Source organism: Callithrix jacchus, chromosome 8 (genome assembly GCF_049354715.1).
Source record: "Callithrix jacchus isolate 240 chromosome 8, calJac240_pri, whole genome shotgun sequence".
In the NCBI taxonomy this organism is placed as follows: Eukaryota; Metazoa; Chordata; class Mammalia; order Primates; family Cebidae; genus Callithrix; species Callithrix jacchus.
The window spans coordinates 87,261,067-87,282,592 of NC_133509.1; the positions used below are offsets into that span (position 1 = coordinate 87,261,067).

At 37.8% G+C, this 21,526-nt stretch overlaps 1 protein-coding gene across 3 annotated transcripts; it reads left to right on the forward strand.

The window, feature by feature from the left end:
* Positions 1 to 327: 327 nt before the first annotated feature.
* PSMC6 (proteasome 26S subunit, ATPase 6) lies at positions 328 to 21,298 on the forward strand. 3 transcript variants are annotated; one of them, XM_078334941.1, is made up of 14 exons: positions 328 to 708; positions 1,436 to 1,515; positions 1,610 to 1,649; positions 1,896 to 1,948; positions 4,278 to 4,345; positions 4,587 to 4,701; positions 7,013 to 7,100; positions 10,519 to 10,580; positions 10,667 to 10,790; positions 11,438 to 11,499; positions 13,308 to 13,428; positions 13,546 to 13,626; positions 17,294 to 17,365; positions 20,802 to 21,298. In XM_078334941.1, the coding sequence occupies exons 5-14, from the start codon at positions 4,323 to 4,325 to the stop codon at positions 20,918 to 20,920; spliced, it is 867 nt and encodes a 288-aa protein (XP_078191067.1). In that variant the 5' UTR covers positions 328 to 708; positions 1,436 to 1,515; positions 1,610 to 1,649; positions 1,896 to 1,948; positions 4,278 to 4,322; the 3' UTR covers positions 20,921 to 21,298. The 3 variants fall into 3 exon arrangements, with proteins under 3 accessions (XP_078191067.1, XP_002753956.2, XP_009004287.2); XM_002753910.6 differs by having other exon boundaries at positions 328 to 423; XM_009006039.4 differs by lacking the exon at positions 13,546 to 13,626 and having other exon boundaries at positions 328 to 423.
* The last annotated feature ends 228 nt before the right edge of the window (positions 21,299 to 21,526 follow it).

The window sequence follows — 21,526 nt, forward strand, 5'->3', positions numbered from 1 at the left end:
TTTCATCTCATTTTATTACACAGCCTTTTATAGTTCCGGGACAGCAGTTAATACTGAGGCCTCTCCGGGGAAGACCGGGTAACTGCGTCCTGCTTTACCCATCTTGGCCTGCAGGGGACGGTGTGGTCGGAGTCCCCCTTTAGTGTACGCCGGCGTTCTAGGTGAACCAAGACATAGAGGTGGGAGAACTGAAGTAGAAAGGCGGGGCCAACAGGAAGGGGCGGGTCCATGGGCAAACCCACCCCTACAGGCCTGGTTTCGTCCCTTGCCCCGCCCCTTCCCCCGCCCTGACGGCCATGGCCATTCCCGGCATCCCCTATGAGAGACGGCTTCTCATCATGGCGGACCCTAGAGATAAGGCGCTTCAGGACTACCGCAAGAAGCTGCTTGAGCACAAGGAGATCGACGGCCGTCTTAAGGAGTGTGAGCGCACCCTTCTTTCTATGTAATCAAGTGCCTCGACTCGCTTCTGCCTCTAACAAAGTAGAAGCCTTTGGCCGAGCCCGGTAACCGAGACTTAGATATGACCAGGCCTCGGTCCAGGGACAAGGCGCTTTGTCATCCGGCCCTGAGCTTGGGGAGCAGCACTCCTTCGTGTGTAGAAATGGCCCAGTCCAGTCCAAGTGACAGAACATCCGCGGCCCTGAAGTGGAAATGAAAAAGAACTAGAGGAGGAGTGGGAAGAAGTAGGCCGAGGATGTTACTCAGGTTAGGGTGCAAGGAGGGCAGTGTTTTTGGAGTCCTGGGACTCGAAGAGGGGAAGGCGCTTGAGTCAAGGAAGCTCAAACAAGAGATGAGACTCAGGGAGTCGGCTTGTTGGAAGTAAAAGACGGCCGCGGAGCTTAAGAGAGAAGGGTTCCAGTTGTCACAATAACCCATTTCGTCTTTTGTCGTGTTTCCTGTTGTACTGTATCAAGGCATACAAATTTCCCTTACCTCTTGAGGGCTTAACTTTTTTTTTTTCCAGTGCATTTTCATTGAAAAGCATGAGTGGTTTAATTAAATGAAGGAGGACTGTAACTAAGTGATTCTGTGGAGAACTCCATTTTTTGACTTGAGGTTAGAATATCAGAGAAGAATCCAAGTGGGTAGGTGAATAGGTGAGGAAGGGTCTAACTAACTGATTATCATTCGGATTTGTAGTCGCAAATCCTAAGTGTCAATGTGTCAATATCTGTTAAGAATATAACTTAATGTGCTTAAACAAGTGTTGCCGATCAAGAAAATAAAATTACGGTGCTTTCTCTGAAACATTTTTTTGTTGTACATGCCACCTACTATTACAAACAGCATTGTTTCTTTTGTGGTTTGAAATAGTGGATGTGAAACTTAGGTAAAGTGAAATAGACTTAAGTAAACACTAAAGTGAGATTTAGCGATTTAAACACATTAAGATTACTGTTCAACTAAAAATGTTCAAATTGTATTATTTCAGTAAGGGAACAATTAAAAGAACTTACCAAGCAGTATGAAAAGTCTGAAAATGATTTGAAGGCCCTACAAAGTGTTGGGCAGGTAGGTAATGGAGTTTGGGGATTAGCGGGTGATGGTAATTTGCTTTTTTATTTAGGTGTTGCCAAAAAGTAATGCTTTTTATTTTCTTCCTTAGATTGTGGGTGAAGTGCTTAAACAGTTAACCGAAGAAAAATGTGAGTGAATTTAGATTAGTAATTAGTAAAGAAACAGCTCACCTCTCTCTAACTTTTGAAATGCATATTATTTCAAAATGCATAATGACACTAATGCAGAGAGAGAGTATTTTTGCATAGACTTAAGTTTGTCTTCAACTATTGTCTTCTTGGAGGACAGAAAATAAAACTAAGCCCTCTATCAATGTGGATATGTATTTTTTTACTTTGTTTTTCAATTACTTCTTTTTTGTTTTTTTCTTCTAGTCATCGTTAAAGCAACAAATGGACCGAGATATGTTGTGGGTTGTCGTCGACAGGTAATACTTTTTATTTGTCTAGTGCTTGCTGATTGATAAAAGCAGTTTCATGTAAGTTATTGTCTCTAATTCTTGAGGCAAACAGGTTGGGCATTTATGCCCATAACTGACAAGGGTGATTTGTTCAGACATAGCTAGTTATTAACAAAGCCTGAATTCAAACCATAGGCTTTGACTCCTGGCATTCTCTACTTTCTACTGTATTACATTGTCTCAGTCAGATCTATTAACAGTGACTTAGAAATCAGTGTTTTAGAACTGGAAAATAGGCATTTTATGTTAGTATCTTTTTCATGTGTGTGTGTGAGAGACAATATCACTCTGTCACCAGGCTGAAGAGCAGTGGCACGATCTTGGCTCACTGCAACCTCCAACTCCCTGGTTCAAATGATTTTCCCTGCCTCAGCCTCCAGAGTAGCTGGAATTACAGGCATGCACCACCATGCCCAGCTAATTTTTTTTTTGTATTTTTAGTAGAGACTGGGTTTCGCCATGTTGGCTGGGATGGTTTTGATCTGACCTGGTGATCCACCTGCCTCGGCCTCTTAAAGTGCTGGGATTACAGGTGTGAGCCACAACACCTGGCTTTAATGTCATTTTTAAAGAGGACTTAGAAGTGTTAGATACGATCAGTTACCTGTGTTTATATTTCAGCATTCAGAACTGTTACTGATAAGACTGTACCATGGCCTAAGTTAATTTTGTATGAGGTCATTTAGATTAGGGTAGGACAAGTTGAAATAATTCTGAATTTTATTTTACCGTCACTAAAGATGCCAACAAATGACCTCAGGTCATTCAGTAGTGTCTGAAATCAATTTATGTACTATAGGAAGTGTCCTTAGGTAGAGACTTCTTTTAAATTCATTGGAAGAGCTCTGTGTAATTGTCATTTTGGGTTCGGATTTTAAAACATTCACAGGACATGGCTGTAGGGGAGAATTTAATCCAGGGAATAAATCTTGTATTAAGATTTTGCCTAGTATATTAAGTGGTTGACATTTTTTAAGTCAAACTATTAGATACCTAAACTGACAAGGGGTTTTTATGTCCGTTTCAGGGCTTTCTGGATGCCAAAAGTTGGCATTAAGATATTTCAGGTTGCATGAGGACAAGACAATATTTGAAAACTAGAAAACATTAGAAAAGCCAAGGTATATATAAGTTGAGTATCCCTTATCCAAAATACTTGAGCCAGAAATATGTTTTATACTTTGGCTTTTTTCAGATTTTAGAATATTTGCATTATATTGGTTGAGCATCTCTAATTAAAAAATCCAAAATTTGAAATGCTCCCATGAGCATTTTCTTTGAGCATCATGTCAGCACTCAAAAAATTTCACATTGTGGAGCATTTTGGATTTTCAGATTAGGAATACTCAACTTGTATTCCCTGCAGATGTAAACATTGAAATGGCTTCATATTGATCTCTCCTCTTCTTTTTCCAAGTATCCTTGCTTTTTAGCAGTTTTTTTTCTTGTTATATTAATCCTAGTGTTTTGACTATCTTCCTAAGTTTAAAGCTCTTTGTAAAATCTTGTGACAAGTTGTCAGTAATTTATGTGATTCTGAAATTGTATTGGCAAGCAGTTTTTTAAAACTATTAATAAGTAACTTTGTCTTTGAAAAATAACAACATCCTGAGTGTGAGGCGAATCTATTAGATGCAATGCCGTCTATAATTTTAGGCAGATATGCCAAGAAATTATTTAGTGTGATTCAGCTTAATGTGTAATGTGCTCAGCATATGCCTATAATGTTGCAAAGGCATGAATGATGGTTGCTGGGCTTTGGGCTTTAATTTTAAAGCATTTTAATACAAATCTCTAAGTGGATATAGTACATTTCCTCCTATTCTCATGATCATGTAACACACATTCTTCCCAGAAACCATGCATTTCAGAATAAATCTGATGAGCACACCTTTATTTATTTTATTTTATTTTTCTACCTAACCAGTGTGCTAAGAGCACACCTTTAAAATGCTTCCCTTTCCTTTCCCTACAATGTATATTAACGAGTTTTTCTATAAGTGTTTTGGTAGCAATTCTCACAGTCACTGTACCATTGCCACCTCAAGCTTTGTGTATTAGTCATTTCACATTTCATGCTGAGATTACACAAAGGTGCATTGTTTTAAGGGGCAGGTGGAAATCACTTTAAATTACTTATTTTATAAGTCATTCTGTTAGCATGGAGTATATAATCTGACATTTGTTCTCTCTGAAGGGTAAAAATGAGTATTTGGCTTCCTAAATATTAAACTCTCGTTAGAGTGATACTCCTTTTTTAAGTGTTTATGTAATATTTTTTGTTTTGCAAAACTAGCTTGACAAAAGTAAACTGAAGCCAGGAACAAGAGTTGCTTTGGATATGACTACACTAACTATCATGAGGTGGGTTTCTGATTCTATTTAGTCTACCTTTTATTTTCACAAAGGGAGATTTTTCTCTGAGATATATGCTTCTTAAGATCACTGAATATTTTGGCAGTTTTTCCCTTTTGCTAGTTTTTAATTAAGCACATCTTTATAAGATCAGCTATCGGTGCTTGCATGAGCAAGTCATTTATACACTATCAGTAGGCTGAGAGAAAATACATATTTCAAAAGAAAAATACATACCTTTTCATTCTAGATATTTGCCAAGAGAGGTGGATCCACTGGTTTATAACATGTCTCATGAGGACCCTGGGAATGTTTCTTATTCTGAGATTGGAGGCCTATCAGAACAGATCCGGGAATTAAGAGAGGTTGGTACTGTGTGCTTTGTTCCGTGAACTTAGCTAATACTACTAGTTTTAGGATATTCAACAGGAGAAACAGGATGAAAAAGTACTTTTTGTCTAAATGGTAGTTAAGAATATTATGCATTTACTATTCTTGCTAAGAGAATAGCACTGAATTTCTAGCTGTGAAAATTACTGTTTTTTTTTTTTTTTCTTTTTTTGAGATGGAGCTTTGCTCTTGTTGCCCAGGCTGGCACGATCTTGGCTGGCCGCAACCTGCGCCTCCCGGGTTGGAGCAATTCTCCTGCCTCTGCCTCCTGAGTAGCTGGGATTACAGTCATGTGCCACCACACCCAGCTAATTTTATATTTTTAGAGGGAGGGAGTTTATTCATGTTGATCAGGCTGGTCTCGATCTCCTGACCTCAAATGAGCCGCCCACCTCAGTCTCCCAAAGTGCTGGGATTACAGGTGTGAGCCACTACACCCATTCTATTGGTGTTTTTTAATTTGGAGATAATTTGGTGTTAGAAAAATCCTGCTCTTTTTGTGGCAAAGGAATGGAGAAAAAGCTAAGAATAATTGATGTAATCTGATGCCATGTGGTTTTGATTATCATAAATTACTTGGGTCAGAGCATATTTGGATAATGTGTGTGATGAGTTTTTTCCATAACCTCATTAATACTATCTTCCTACTCTTACAGAAGAGTAGGGTACCTGTTCCTAAAATATTTTATTTTGTTAAAGCTGTTTGCTGCCATTCAAGAAAACCACTGGCTTTAGGATTGTCTTAAATCTTATAGGTGAAGAATCAAATCAGGATTGCCTTACTTCATAGCACAGACAGCTGCTTAACTGTTATCTGTAAAGCAAGTTATATTGTCCTGTGGATTTTATCTTAAATTAGGCTATGCATATTTAGGAGTTTATGGGAATAGTTGGAATGTTTTACATCATTTGATTTAAGCCTTAAGCCAGTTGTTCTTATTAATTTTTCTGGAACACTTATTAAAAATAAAGATTACCGGGCCCTCTGAGTGGTTTTGATGAACTGCATTGGGGGTAGACACAGGAATTAGCATTTAAACAAGCATTCCAAGTGATTATGAAACCAAATTTTTCTTTGATGATAGTTGAAGAAGCACTGGCCTAAGTATTAAAAAAACTAGTTCTCACCTGTATTTAATGGAAGGGCAACAGAGGAAGAACAAGTGCTTCCTGGAATAGTGAAAATTTGCTTTCAATGATGATTTGCTGCATTAGCCATAGGAGCAGAGACGATCACATGTATACATGTGGTACCCTTGACTGCAGAGATTTGACTGACAGTTTAGAGTACTGATTTCTTTCTTCTGGCTTTTCCCAGTCATACTTGATGCACATGTGGACACACTTTTTGTTGGTTTGTTTGTTTGAGACAGGGTCTGGTTCTTTTGCCTAGGCTGGAGTACTGTGGTGCAATCTCAGCTCACTGCATCCTCCACCTCCTAGGCTCAAGTCATTCTCCCAGCTTAGCCTCCCAAGTATCTGGGACTAAAGGCATGTGCCACCACACATGACTAATATTTAGAGGCAGTTTCACCATGTCGTCCAGACTGTTCTTGAACTCCTGAGCTCAAGCCATCCTCCAGCCTTGGCCTCCCAAAGTGTTGGGATTTACAGGCATGAGCCATTGCACCCAGCCCAACACAACTATTCAATAGAAATTTCTCTCTTGAGTAACTGGTACTATAAATAATTTAAATTGGACTTTCAGATCCTCAGTCTTTCTATTCTCCACTTTCTTGAATCAATCTTGAGAGCAGAACGTATTGTTCTTTGAAAGCTGCCATGGCAAAACACCAACAGATAAAAATTTTATATATCTTTTCTCTTGGTACAAGTTATTAAATCCATCTCCCATTTTATAACTATTTTGTGTTGTATTTTCAAATTCAAACTGGTATAGATCTTTTCAGTTGTATTTTTTGTTTATATGTTCATTTGACTTAACTGTTTTGCAGTGTAATTTTTCATTGAAGTATAATTTACATTAAAAAATGCAGATTCTAAGTGTACATTTCAAATATGTTTGAATAAGTTACATATCTGTGTAACCATCACCCCAATCAAGTGTGTGGTTTATTTAAAAAACATTAAAAGTTTTTAGTAAGTGATCTTAAATCTATCTTAAGCAAAACCTCTTAATATAAATGGTTTTAACTAGCGTGGAAGTCTAGATCTATTATAAATTATGATGTGTACACCTAACTAATGATATTTGACTTAAAGTATTTGAAAGTACATTAAAAAATCTTGACTAACTTTTTAAGAAACATTCAATTTCTTTTCTAGGTGATAGAATTACCTCTTACAAACCCGGAGTTGTTTCAGCGTGTAGGAATAATACCTCCAAAAGGCTGTTTGTTATATGGACCACCAGGTTGGTATTGAATTATTTCTACTCCATCGATAAAATGAATGAATTAAGGAATAAAAAAAATTGGCCAGGCAAGGTGGATCATGCCTGTAATCCCAGCACTTTGGGAGGCCAAGGCAGGCGGATCCCAAGGTCAAGAGATCAAGACCATCCTGGGCAACATGGTGAAACATCATCTCTACTAAAAATACAAAAATTAGGTGGGTGTGGTGGTGCGTGTCTGCAGTTCCAGCTTCTTGGGAGGCTGAGGTGAGAGAATCGCTTGAGCCGGGGATGTGAAGGTTGCAGTGGGCCGAGATTATGCCACTGCACTCCAGCCTGGGCAACAGAGTGAGGCTCCTTCTCAGAAAACAAAACAAAAAGCTAAAATGTTGTTTGACTCTTTCACTGTGTTGACATTTGTGCTGATGGTGCAAGAGCAACACGGGTAAAATTAAATTACTTGCACCGTAGCCTGAATTAGTGTTAATGGCACAGAATAGTGCTAGTTAGTAGTCATTGTGTTCATGATTGCCACATACTTGCAGTGTAAAAATAAAAGTGAGTTTCACTTTAAAGTCCTTGGTGAAACAGTAAAAATTATTAATTTTATTAAATCTTCATGTTTGGGTAATATTTATGTTCTTTGTGATGAAATGTAAAATATATATAAAGTACTTCTGCTGCATATTGAATAAGATAGTTGTCTTTAGAAAAGCACTTGTGCAGTTTATTTAAGTTGCCAGCTGCATTTGTTGTTGCTTTTTGTGGAATACTATTTTTACTTGAATGGACCATTTACAGACATGCTATGGTTATCAGACTGGTTACTGGTTATTAGTTATTGATTACTCAGACTTGTTTTTTATTATTTGGCACACATTTTTTTTTAAAGTGAACAAATTGAGCCTGTCATGTTAAACAACTGACATCATCTGTTGCCAGTGATGAAATTTGAGCTGTCAAGTGAAAATTAGAATTTTTAAAAACATGTATCTGACACTATGTGGTTGACAGCTTTTTCTTTCTTTCTTTCTTTCTTTTTTTTGAGACAGTGTCTCACTCTGTCACCCAGGCTGGAGTGCAATGGTGCGATCTCGGCTCACTGCAACCTCCATCTCCCAGGTTCAAGTGATTCTTCTGCCTCAGCCTCCTGAGTAGCTGTGACCATAGGCATGTGCCACCATGCCCGGCTAATTTTTTGTATTTTTAGTAGAGGCGGGGTTTTGCCATGTTAGCCAGGATGGTCTCTATCTCCTGACCTCATGATCCACCCCACCTTGGCCTCCCAAAGTGCTGGGATTACTGGCGTGAGTCAGTTGCCCAGACTGGAGTGCAGTGGCATGATTATCTTGGCTCACTGCAACTTCTGCCTCCTGGGCTCAGGTGATCTTCCCACCTCAGCCTCTGGAGTAGCTGGGACTACAGGTGTGTGCCATCATGCTGGGCTAATTTTTGTGTTTTTAGTGGAGGCAGAGTTTTGCCATATTGCCCAGGCTGGTCTTAAACTCCTGAGCGTAAGCAATCTGCCTACCTCAGCCTCCCAAAGTGCTGGGATTACAGGCCTGAGCCACAATGCGCAGCCATGGCAGCTTTCTAATATATTAATAAAGACTTTTCTGATGACATAAGTTGTGAAAATAACACAATTTTTTAATATTGTATAATGAAAAATGTCAACATTTGGAAGATTTGCATAACTTACTGAAACAGTAGTTTCCAAATAATCAGTATTTGATGTTAAAATATTCATAGGTAAAAGATCCAGTCAGTTTGGAGGATAGACCAATGTATTTTAATGTAACAGAAGTTTCTGTCATAGTCCATATTGTAAGTAGGTATTATGAAAAGGATGAACGATAACAAGTGTTTGCAAGGATGTAGAGAAGGGAGAACCCTTGTATACTATTGGTGGGAATGTAAATTAGCAGAGCCATTTTTTGAAAACAGTGTGGAGGTTTCTCAAAAAACCAAAAATAGAATTACCATATGATTCAGCAATCCCACTTCTGTGTATTGAAGGAATTGAAATCAGTGTATCAGAGATATCTGCACTCCCATGATTATTTCTCAGTAGCCAAGATACAGAAACAGCTTAAAAATTGCCCATCAATGGATTAATGGATAAAGAAAATATGGTAAATACACACATTGGAATATTATTGAGCCTTTAAAAAGGAAACTACCATTTGTGACAATATGGATGAATCTAGAGGATGTTACACTGAGTGAAATAAGTCAGACACAGAAAGACAGTTACCACATGATCTCATTTTTATGTGGAATCTTGAAAAATTGAACTCATAAAAATGAGTAGAATGGTTACCAGAAGTTGTGGTGGTGTATGGGGATAGGGGAGATGTTGGTCAAAGGATATAAAGTTCACTTAGGAAGAATAAGTTCTAGTGATAGCATGATGACTATAATTAATAATGTGTTAGCTATTTCAAATTGCTAGAAGTAGATTTTAAATGTTCTAACCACAAAATAATGATAAGCATATGAGGTGATGGATGTGTTGATTCACCTGATTTAATAATTCTTCAATATATACATATAGTTTACCCTATAAGCAATTTATTTATTATCAATTTAAAATTGGTTGTTAAAAGTTGTATTTTGATTAAAATTTTAATATTGAGAGCAGAAGTACTTTGGAAATTTTATTTTATTTATTTTTTATTTTTTGAGGCAGAGTCTCCCTCTGTCACCCAGGCTGGAGTGCGGTGGCATGATCTTACCTCACTGCAACCTCTGCCTCCTGGGTTCAAGGGATTCTCTGCCTCAGCCTCCTGAGTAGCTGGGATTACAAGTGCCCACCAACATGCCCAGCTAATTTTTTTTTTTTTTTTTTTTAAGTAGACATGGGGTTTTACCATCTTGGCCAGGCTGGTCTTGAACTCCTGACCTTGTGATCCACCTGCCTCGGCCTCCCAAAGTGCTGGGATTACAGATTACAGCCATGAGCCACTGCGCCTGGCCAGTAGTTTGGAATTTTAAGTGAAAATTCTATTTAGGATTTAGCTTTCATTTTGGAAAATTTACTTGCCAAACGATTATATTTTTAAAAGGATTTTAAAAGTTTGTTTCGCATAGGCCAGGTGTGGTGGCTTCTGCCTGTAATCCCAGCACTTTGGGAGGCTGAAGTGGGAGAACCACTTGAGCACAAGAGTTCAAGACCAGCCTGGGCAACACAGAGACACCCAGTCTCTGAAAAACAAACAAATAAGCAAAAAAAAACTTAGCTCTGTGTGATGGCACATGCCTGTGGTCCCAGCTACTTGGGAGACTGAGGTGGAAAGATTGCTTGGGCCTGGGAGGTCAAGGTTGCAGTGAGCTGTGATCTCGCCACACTCCAGCCTGAGTAACAGAGTGATTGCCTATCTCAAAACAAATTTTTTCTACTTTATCATCTCATTAAGACTTCTTTTGTCATTCTTAGGTACGGGAAAAACACTCTTGGCACGAGCCGTTGCTAGCCAGCTGGACTGCAATTTCTTAAAGGTAAAGGGAAGATTATTTTGTACTTACTGAAATTTAATTTTACTTTAATTGTCTTATATTTATCTTACTGTTTTTTCTTTAATCAGGTTGTATCTAGTTCTATTGTAGACAAGTACATTGGTGAAAGTGCTCGTTTGATCAGAGAAATGTTTAATTATGCCAGGGACCATCAACCATGCATCATTTTTATGGATGAAATAGATGCTATTGGTAAGAATAACACTGTTTTTGAAAGTTTTAGGACCTTTTTTTTAATCTAAAAGAACCTTTTTACCCTCTCTTAACCTATAATTGTTACTTGTATGAAGTAAATACCACAATGAATTAGGTGTTACTTTAACTGGTTTTAATAAATCACCTTTCACGGCCAGGTGTGGTGGCTCAACACCTGTAATCCCAGCACTTTGGGAGGCTGAGGCGGGCAGATCACAAGGTCAGGAGATCGAGACAATCCTGGCCAACATGGTGAAACCCCGTTTCTACCAAAAATACTAAAATTAGCTGGGTGTGGTGGCAAATGCCTGTAATCCCAGCTACTCAGGAGGCTGAGGCATGAGAATCACTTGAACCCAGGAGGTAGAGGTTGCAGTGAGTGGAGATCATGCCACTGCATGCCAGCCTGGTGACAGAGCGAGACTCCGTTTAATAATAATAATGATAAATAATAAAACAAATAACCTTTTACTTTAACAAAATGAGAAATGTTATACCAGATTCAAGTCTAACTTTGTCAGCATAATTTTACTCTTTTAATTTTTATCTTAATGTTTCGAGACACAGACTATGTTCTGTTTCCTTAAATGATGGTGATAGAGGAAAAGATTAATGCATATAAATTTCCAAATCTACTATTTTAGGTGGTCGTCGGTTTTCTGAGGGTACTTCAGCTGACAGAGAGATTCAGAGGACTTTAATGGAGGTAATATTTGGTAAAGGGGGTTTATAAAAAGCCAATGTTTATTAAATGAAGAACTGAACATTGCATGTTTGAAAGTCAAAATATATACATTTTAAATGAAATAAGAAATTTGAAAATATTGACAGGAACAAACATGTGTCTCTAAGAAAATGACTACTAGAAAATAAGACTATCTGCCAGATTCTGTTTGGTGTATACTTGTACTATACTGTGTTTTTTGAGCAGATCAGCCATTCAGATATTTAAATTGATTCTTATGAATGTGATCTTGTGGTAGTTTTATTAAGACATTTTGTGTAATGGTCATATTAAGACTGTTGGCAGTAAATGAGATATGTATGAGGCTGCTCTAAAAATTATTTTTTCTCACTTTATTTCTGAGACTGAGGCAAGTAAAATAATTTTTATAACTGAAGAAGATAGATGACAGAATGAAAGAATGCACATAAAGCCTTCCTCCAGTTTTACCTTTCCCCACTCCAAATTCTGTGAAAGTGATAGCAAGAGTCCAGATACATTTTCCCATTTGAAATAGAAACTAGGTAGCATTGGTAATTCAGTGTCAAATTCTTTCTTCTTAGGAGTATTTGAAAAATCTCTTTTCATAAATTATAAAGATCTGCTCAGAAGATGCATAGCATTTTGAAATTATAAATTCTCTTAGAAACCTTAAATTGAGATATTTTAAAATGACACAAATATTAATTTTATTCAAGTAACTAATATATCATCAACTAACACATATTGTCAGACTAGCTATATTAGAGTTTGTTAAATACAGTAAGGTTTTTTTATTTGTGCAAGAAAACTTTAGAAATTGAAAATAATATTTTTTGTGTCTTTCAATATTTCTATGTACAGTAGAATTATTTTAAAAAATAGGCCAGGTGAATTATTTGAAAAAATAGGCCAGGCGCTGTGGGTCATGCCTGTAATCCCAGAACTTTGGGAGACCCAGGTTGGCAGACCATGAGGTCAGGGCTTTGAAGACCAGTCTGGCAAACATGGTGAAACTCCATCTCTATACTAAAGATTCAAAAATTAGGTGGGCGTGGTGGGGCATACCTGTAATCCTGGCTACTCAGGAGGCTGAGACAGGAGAATTGCTTGAACCTGGGAGGCAGAGTCTGTAGTGAGCTGAGATCATGCCATTGCACTCTAGCCTGGGTGACAGAGCAAGACTCCATCTCAGAAAAAAAAAATGGTAGTCCGCACTACTCAGGAGGCTGAGGTGGGAGGATTATTAGTTGAGCCTAGGAGGTGGAGGTTGCAGTGAGCGATGATCAGGCCAGTACACTCCAGCTTGGGTGACAGAGTGAAACTGTCTCCAAAAAAATAAAAAAGTGTGGGTTTATTATCAAATTTTTAGAAAAATCTTTATATCCAGTTATCCTAATATAAATGTATCTGACATATCATAAGCATTTTACATATTAGATTTTGTTATTAGCTTTTATTTTAAAGAATAATTGTATGATAAAATTTTGGACATTGGAAATTAAATCCACATAGTTTAGTTTCATAATTCTTGACATGATGGAAGTCTTCGTATTATTAAAACTACTTGGTAGCTATAAAAAGATACATAGCTATTAAAAGGTATATAACCTAGCTTAGAACTTTGAGGCTAGAAAGTATATCCCTTTATGTAAGAGAGAGAAAGAAGTAGAATTCTATCAGATATCCATTCTGAAGGTCACATACCTATCTGTAGATGATACATTTCATGGTATTAGACATATAAAAGGTGTGTGCTATTTTTTTAGTGATTAGAATGTTTTGTAAAATCTGATTCTTAATATTCTTAGTTATTGAATCAAATGGATGGATTTGATACTCTGCATAGAGTTAAAATGATCATGGCTACAAACAGACCAGATACACTGGATCCTGCTTTGCTGCGTCCAGGAAGATTAGATAGAAAAATACGTGAGTTAAGCTTCTTTACTTACTATTCATTTCCCTTTGTGCCCATTTGTCTTACCATACTTCACCTTCCACTGTGTTTTAAAAAAACTGAACTATAAAATAATTTTTTATTTTCAGATATTGATTTGCCAAATGAACAAGCAAGATTAGACATACTGAAAATCCATGCAGGCCCCATTACAAAGCATGGTGAAATAGGTAAGGAAGTAATCTTTTTTTTTTTTTGAGACAGAATCTCATTCTGTCGCCAGGTGCCAGGCTGGAGTGCAGTGGTACGGTCTTGGCTCACTGCAACCTCTGCCTCCCAGGTTCAAGCAATTTTCCTACCTCAGCCTCCTAAGTAGCTGGGACTACAGGTGCATGCCAATAAGCCCAGCTAATTTTTGTATTTTTAGTAGAGACGGGGTTTCACCATGTTGGCCAGGATGGTCTCGATCTCTTGACCTTGTGATCTGCCCACCTCGGCCTCCCAAAGTGCTGGGATTACAGGTGTGAGCCACTGTGCCTGGCTGGAAGACATCTATTTTATATGTATTTGGTAAATGAAGAAAAATACTGTTAGATACTACTGATAGTTTCCCAAATCTGGTTTTAAATTTAGCAAATGTGGTGGTTTTAAATGCTGCAAATAGTTGTTGAGCATCCACTATATGCTAGGAACTATTGTAAGTGTTTTGTAAGGGCTGATGATATAGCAAGGAACAAAACAGATTTCTACCATTAGAGAACTTATATTCTTGTTAGGAAAAAAACAGATAAAGTAAGTAAAACAAAGTATAACAGATGGTGATAAGTGCTATGAAGAAAAATAAAGCAGGAAAGTGGAGGTGGGTATAGTGGCTTACTTCTGTAATCCTAATGCTTTGGGAAGCCAAGGCAAAAGCATTGCTTGAGGCCAGGAGTTTGAGGTTGCAGAGAGCTATGATCATGTGACTGCACTCCAGTTTGTCAAGACCCTGTTTCCCGGGGGGGGTGTTGGGGGAGGAAATTAGGGAAATGCCAGGAGCAGGCATGAAGATGTACATTTTTAAATGATGGGAGGATTGGCACAGGGAAGGCCTTACCAAGAAGGTGATTTAGTTTTTAAGAGACAGGGTCTTACCCCATTGCCCAGGCTGGAGTGCAGTGGTATGATCCCAGCTCACTGTAATTTCTGCCTCTGAAGCTCAAATGATCCTCACACCTCAGCCTCCTGATTAGCAGGGACTACAAGCAAACACCACCAACCCTGGCTTATTTTTTTGTAGGGATGGGGTTTCGCCATGTTGCCCAGGCTGATCTCGAACTACTGGGCTCAAGCAATCTGCCCACCTCGACCACCCAAAGTGCTGGGATAACAGGCATGTGCCACTCACTGTACCTGGCCTGTTTTTTGTTTTTTGTTTTAACTGATGCCTGTAAAATGCTGACAATAGGTCAAATAAAGAGTTCTCAGAGTAGACCTTTGGATTTAACTATGTGGAGGTCATTGGTAATCTTGTCAAAGATTACCATTCTTCGTAATGGTGGAGGTAAAAGCCTATTCCGGATGGGTTTCAGAGAGATTGAAAGGGAGAGCCATTGAGTTTAGACATTTATTTTAAGAGTTCTGCATAGGAGACAGAAGAAGTGGAAGGGAAATGCAGATGAGGATTTGGCAAAGTTTTCTTTAAGATGGAAGAGTTTATGGCCAGGTATCGTGGCTCATACCTGTAATTCCAGCACTTTGGGAGGCTGAGGTGGGTAGATCAGGAAGTCAGGAATTCGAGATCAACCTGACCAACATGGTGAAACCCGGTCTCTATTAAAAATACAAAAATTAGCTGGGTGTGGTGGCACATGCCAGTAATCTTAGCTACACAGGAGGCTGAGGCAGGAGAATCGCTCGAACCCAGGAGGCGGAGATTGCAGTGAGCTGAGATCAGGCCACTACATTCTGGCCTGGGCAACAGAGTGAATCTCCATTGCCCAGGCTGAATTTAACTCTTAATTTTTTACTCTGTCAAAAAAAAATGTTTTTTTTAAAAAGATGTAAGAGTTTATAACACTTTTTAAGAAACATATATAATGCTGTTGGGAGTGATCTAGGAGAAAGAGAAATTGATAATGTTCTTGAAGAGGGATTGACCCTATATATATATATGTGCACACTTTTCATTTATGAGAATGGAGGAAAGGCAGTATATAGACGCTGATGATGACAGGTTCTCAGATAGTACAGGAACTTGTAGAATTGTTTTTTTCTGAATGCTTCTATTTTCTCAGTGAAATAAAATGCACGTTCAGAATGAAGATAGGAAAGTATTCTTAGAGATTGGAGGACAGAAGAGAAGGTATAAAGTCATTATCAATGGAAAACATGGCTTGTGAACCAAATTCTGCCTGCCTTGTGTTTTTGGAAACAAAGTTTTGTTGTGACCCGAGCATGCTCATTTATTTATCTGTTGTCTGTGGCTGCTTTCCTACTGTAATAGCAGAATTGAATAGTTATAACAGAAACCATATGGCCTGCAAAGCATAAGGTATTTACTATCTGGCCCTTTATGTAAAAAGTTTGCTGACCTCCAGACTAGGGAAATCTAGTATAATTTCCAGGCAGCCTTAAAAACTCTTTTGAAGTTAATGGTCCAAAATAATGACAAATAGCCGATTGTTGCCTTTCACTGTCTTCATTGCTGCTATTAGAGGGTTTTGAGCTGGAAAGACTGAACAAAGGATATAAATGTATAGGTTTCTTCCACAAATATTGAGCTCTTCCTTAATGCAAGATACTGCGCTAGCCTTGGGAATTCTTGCTCTCAGGAAGCTTACAATGAACTTAAACCTGACAATTCATGAGTTATCTGTGTGATTTCAAATAGAAATCGACATGCCCTATATTGTCTGACCAAAGAGTGTATCATCAAAGTTACTCACACTGTAGTAGCCTGTGCTGTCTTATTTCTCTTCCTATTCTGTGTCAGATCCATTGCTGCTACCCTAAACCTACAGCTGTTTGATTAATGTCTGTTACGTGAGTGGGTGGAGAACTCACTTTATTACTGCTACCATAGATCTGGTACTTCACCACTTGAATCTTGTACAGAAACCAGAAAAGCTAGCTAATGCCTGTTGTAGCATTTAAAAATTCCATGTGATAAAATTATATATGATTACATTTCAGTTTTGCTGTACTTTATATTTGGCTTGTGTGATTAAAGTAAACAAAGTAAATTCCATTGTTATAATTGGTTTTGACTGTTATAGATTTATTCAACGTAAAGATTTGGTTACACTTTTGATGAGAGTCGTAGCTTGACAGGTATCTGGAGTTCACATGTGCATAGCTGTTTCATTGTATAAGAATAGTTTAAGGGCTGGGTACGGTGACTCACACCTGTAATCCCAGCAGTTTGTGAGGCTGAGGCGGGCAGATCACCTGAGGTCAGAAGTTCAAGACCAGCCTGGCTAACATGGTGAAACCCTGTTTCTACTAAAAATAGAAAAAATTAGCTGGGCATGGTGGCGCACACCTAAGGCAGAAGAATCGCTTGAACCCAGGAGTTGGAGGTTACAGTGAACTGAGATGGCGCCATTTGGCACCATAGCACTCCATTTGGGGCAACAAGAGCAAAATTCCGTATTTAAAAAAATAGGTTCAGATACCTTCAGATTTTGGTGATATTTTCTCTTTTTAAAGTTTTGGGGGTGTGTCTAATTCTGCTTAGGTGCTGGTTTACTTAACAGAAGTCTTAGTTTTGGGATATTAATATTGTGGAATGTTAACAGAGGTGATGTCTAGCTGATCAAATTCATAGTTAGCTCTTCAGTTTAAATTTTCCATGTGGGCATAAATCAAGAAAAGGTCTAATTTTAAAAACTAATTTCCAGTATTTTTTCTAAACAGATTATGAAGCAATTGTGAAGCTTTCAGATGGCTTTAATGGAGCAGACCTGAGAAATGTTTGTACTGAAGCAGGTAAGGGTTTAAAATGCAGTTTAACTATTGATTTTGATTTTTTAAATTTACTAAAACTGTTTTGAGTTTGTCCGAAAGCAGAGCCTAGACTTTGCAAGGATTTGGGTTTATGGGTTTTTTTTTAAGGAATTGATTCCAGGAACAGGAGAAACAGGGTAAGTGAGATGGAAAGAGGGAAAGCTAATATGAGGGTGCACTACTGAGGTAGCTGCTGTAGGAAAGGGGGGTTAGATCTCACAGAAACATGCAGAATGCCTTCCAGGATCACCCAGCTGAAGGTTGGGAGACTAGAACATTTATTTACCAATACTAATTCCTCATTGGTTGAGTTTTGCTCTTGGTGGTGTTAACTCCTTTGCACTTCTAGATGCCTTAGGGCAGAATGTGGAAGGAGAGGCATGTAATAGAACACTGGCTCCCTGAAGTAAGTCTGAGGCTGTACAGAACTGTTTACCACACCTGTGGCTGGAGTTAGAATGGGCAGCACCAGAGGTATCTGCTGCAAAATGGATCATGTGTGTTGTCTGATACTAGTCTATGAGCAGTGTTTTGAAAGATTTATGAATTATGTGATCATGCCATTTGTGTAAAATGTAGCATTTAAATATTCTGTGTTGTGTGATACTATTTTTTTCTACATCTACATTGTATATAGAAATTGTATGATGCTATTTTTATTTCCAGACCCAAGTACCTTTAATATCCTACGTAGAATCATTTAGCTTTTGTCTTCCATATGGAATCTTTAAATAGAAAAAAATTAATTTCTATCTTATAGTTACTGACTTTATAGGTTGTAGATTTTCTTAAGTTTTAGAATATGTGATTTCCTCTTGCTTTTCATATTATGTTTAGCCTTAGTAAGTTCAACACATGGTATTTAAAGTGGCTGCTCAGGGAGGGCTTCCCAGTACAAGTATCTTGATGGGTATACTGTAAGTCAATATCTGCATCAAAAATATGCAAGTCAGATGCTTCGTTCAGGTCTAGAAATGCTGTCAATACAAATCAGGGTGAATCATGCTCACAGAGCCTTACCAATAAACAAACCAATTCAGAGGTAAACTATCATATGGCTTGAACTAGTTAGAGTAATTTATGACATTCTCTTTCCAAAATGTAAACCAGACCAAATTATTACCAGAACATTTCTTTGGTTAGATTGCAATCCAAATGAAAGCTGTGAGGTGAATGTAAAGGCTATCAATTATATGCTTTTTTTTCTTACATTTTTTATAAATGTACCTTTAGTTATTGCAAGTGAGCTATAACTTCTGTGTGAATTAAAATTTTAGTTTTTTAACTAGGGGGCACATTCACATCTGGAGACAAACTGAAATTTTTATTTGCTTTTTTATTAGAGTTCAGACCTTTTTTGTTAACATTTTTCTGTAAGTTAAAATACACTTGATTCGACCACAGTTGCCATTTCTGTTCAGGTCCTGACCTTATCTTTTTTGGATTAGAACGTATCTGTTTTATTTTTTCTTTTGAGATGGAGTCTCATTCTGGCCCAGATTAGAGTGCAATGGCATGATCACTACTCCCTGTAGCCCAGACTTGATCATTTCTCTTTTATCTCCCAGTAGCTGGGACTACAGGTATGCACCACCACGCCTAGCTTTTTGTATTTTTTGTAGAGGTGAGTTTCACCATGTTGCCCAGGCTGGTCTCAAATTCCTGGGCCCAAGTAATCCACCCACCTGGGTCTCCCAAAGTACTAGGATTACAGGTGGAAGCCACCAGGCCTGGCCACGCCTCTCTTTTGCATATTTATTCATTCACTAAAGTGATTTGGAAACAGCCATGTATGCAAGGTTTACAAAAATAACTTACCTAATTTCACTGTAGCTTTCTAAACAAGTTTTGAAATTTTGTTATTTTTTAAAAAATCAGTCATTTCCATTCACTTGGTTTCTAGGACAACATAGAATGTTTCCTTATGTAGAAATCTAGAAAGGAAAGAAGATAGGAAATAATCCTTGAAATCTGCTATTCTAACTCCTCCATTTTATATAAATGAAAATTCAATACAGGCAGATCCTCAATGGAAATATTACAATTCATTTAATTAGTTGATAGTGATAACCTTATAAGTTTTAGTTTATCATGAGTTAGAATTGTCTCAAAATCAGGAACCCATATCCATGACACAACTAATGTGTAAAAAACTATATAGAAAGAAACTTTTACCCCTTTGTCAAATAGTATTTGAGAAGTTACTTATCAAAAATGTGAAGGAAAAAATTGACTTGTGATACTCAAATATGAATTAAATAGAATATCAATTTGTATACAAATTAGGTCAATTTTAATACCTGAATGATGACTCTGATTTTTGCTAAAACCCACTATTGGCTTTCTGTATAATTCCTTATTCTCAAAGTTTTTGTTTTTTTTTGTTTTTGTTTTTTGTTTTTTTTTTTTGGAGACAGTCTCAGTCTGTCCCCAGGCTGGAGTACAGTGGCGCCATCTTGGGTCACTGCAACCTCTGCCTCCCAGGTTCAAGTGATTCTCCTGCCTCTGCCTCCTGAGTAGCCAGGACTACAGGTGCTGCGCCACATGCCCAGCTAAGTTTTGTATTTTTAGTGGAGATGGGGTTTCACCATTTTGGCCAGGATAGTCTTGATCTCTTGACCTTGTGATTCACCCACCTTGACCTCCCAAAGTGCTGGGATTACAGGCGTGAGCCACCATGTCTGGCCAAAGTTTTTGATTATTAACAAAGAATGTCTATCAAACTTCAGATTTTTTTTCCTATGAGTGTGCACCTTCAGCAACTTGCTTACTGTCAAGTTAAATTGTGTTGTTCGTAGTTTTGGTTTGCTTTGGTTTCTTATGCTTGCTTTTATTAAGAGCTACAATTGGATACAGGGACTATTTGAGCTAGATTTTATTTTTATTTATTTTTTTGAGAGGGAGTCTCACTCTGTCACCCAGACTGGAGTGCAGTGGCGCAATCTTGGCTCACTGCAACCTCCTCTTCCTGGGTTCAAGCTATTCTCCTACCTCAGCCTCCTGAGTAGCTGGGATAACAGGTGCCCACCACTGTGCCCAGTTAATTTTTGTGTTTTTAGTAGAGATGAGGTTTCACCATGTTGGCCAGGCTGGTCTTGAACTCCTGACCCCAGGTGATCTGCCTGCCTTGGCCTCCCAAAGTGTTGGGATTACAGGTGTAAGCCACTGTGCCCAGCCTTGAACCAGATGGTAAATATTCGTGTAATGGTCTCACCTGTTTTTGTTTTGGCAAATAATCACACCATAGCTGTGGATTTTAATTGGAGAAAGATAGTGGTTTTTAGCAAATTAGAACTATTGTCTCAGAAGTAATTAATCTAAGCTTCACATTTATTCCATAGAATTATATTGTTTTAATTATAGTGAACATATAATTCACATGTGATATATAGCAGTCATGTTGTTTTATTCTCCACAGGTATGTTTGCAATTCGTGCTGATCATGATTTTGTAGTACAGGAAGACTTCATGAAAGCAGTCAGAAAAGTGGCTGATTCTAAGAAACTAGAGTCTAAATTGGACTACAAACCTGTGTAATTTACTTTAAGACTTTTGATGGCTGCATGACAGATGTTGGCTTATTGTAAAAATAAAATTAAAGAAAATAATGTATGTAGTGGCAATGATGTCATTAAAAGTGTATGAATAAAAATATGTCTGAGTAACATAAAAATTAGTAACTCAATTTTTAAAATACAGAAGCAATTTGTATGTTAATATTGCATTTATTGCAGCAAGTTACAAAGGAAAGGTGTGTTGAGAAGCTTCTTGTATTTGCTGTGTGAGCATTTTGTAAAACATTGAAAGTGGTTTGAGATAGTGGTATAAAAAAGCATTTCTTATGACTTATTTTGTATCATTTGTTTTCTTTATCTAAAAAGTTGAATAAAATCTGTTTGATTTGGTTCTCCTACATATATGTTCTTGTCTTGTCTTTTTTTTTTGGAGACGGAGTCTCTCACTCTGTCACCAGGCTGGAGTGCTGTGGCTCAATCTTGGCTCACTGCAACCTCTGACTCACTGGTTCAAGCAATTCTCCTGCCTCAGCCTCCCAAGTAGCTGGGATTACAGGAACTCACCACCATGCCCAGCTAATTTTTGTATTTTTATTAGAGGTGGGGTTTCACCACATTGTCCAGGATG

What these genes read in the sequence shown, in the direction of transcription:
- PSMC6 (XM_002753910.6), top strand. Translation starts at nt 339, where the DNA reads ATGGCGGACCCTAGAGATAAGGCGCTTCAGGACTACCGCAAGAAGCTG. An exon ending in TTTGTTATATGGACCACCAG is followed by an intron (nt 7,101 to 10,518) that starts GTTGGTATTGAA and finishes TGTCATTCTTAG; the next exon opens with GTACGGGAAAAACACTCTTG. An exon ending in AAATGTTTGTACTGAAGCAG is followed by an intron (nt 17,366 to 20,801) that starts GTAAGGGTTTAA and finishes TATTCTCCACAG; the next exon opens with GTATGTTTGCAATTCGTGCT.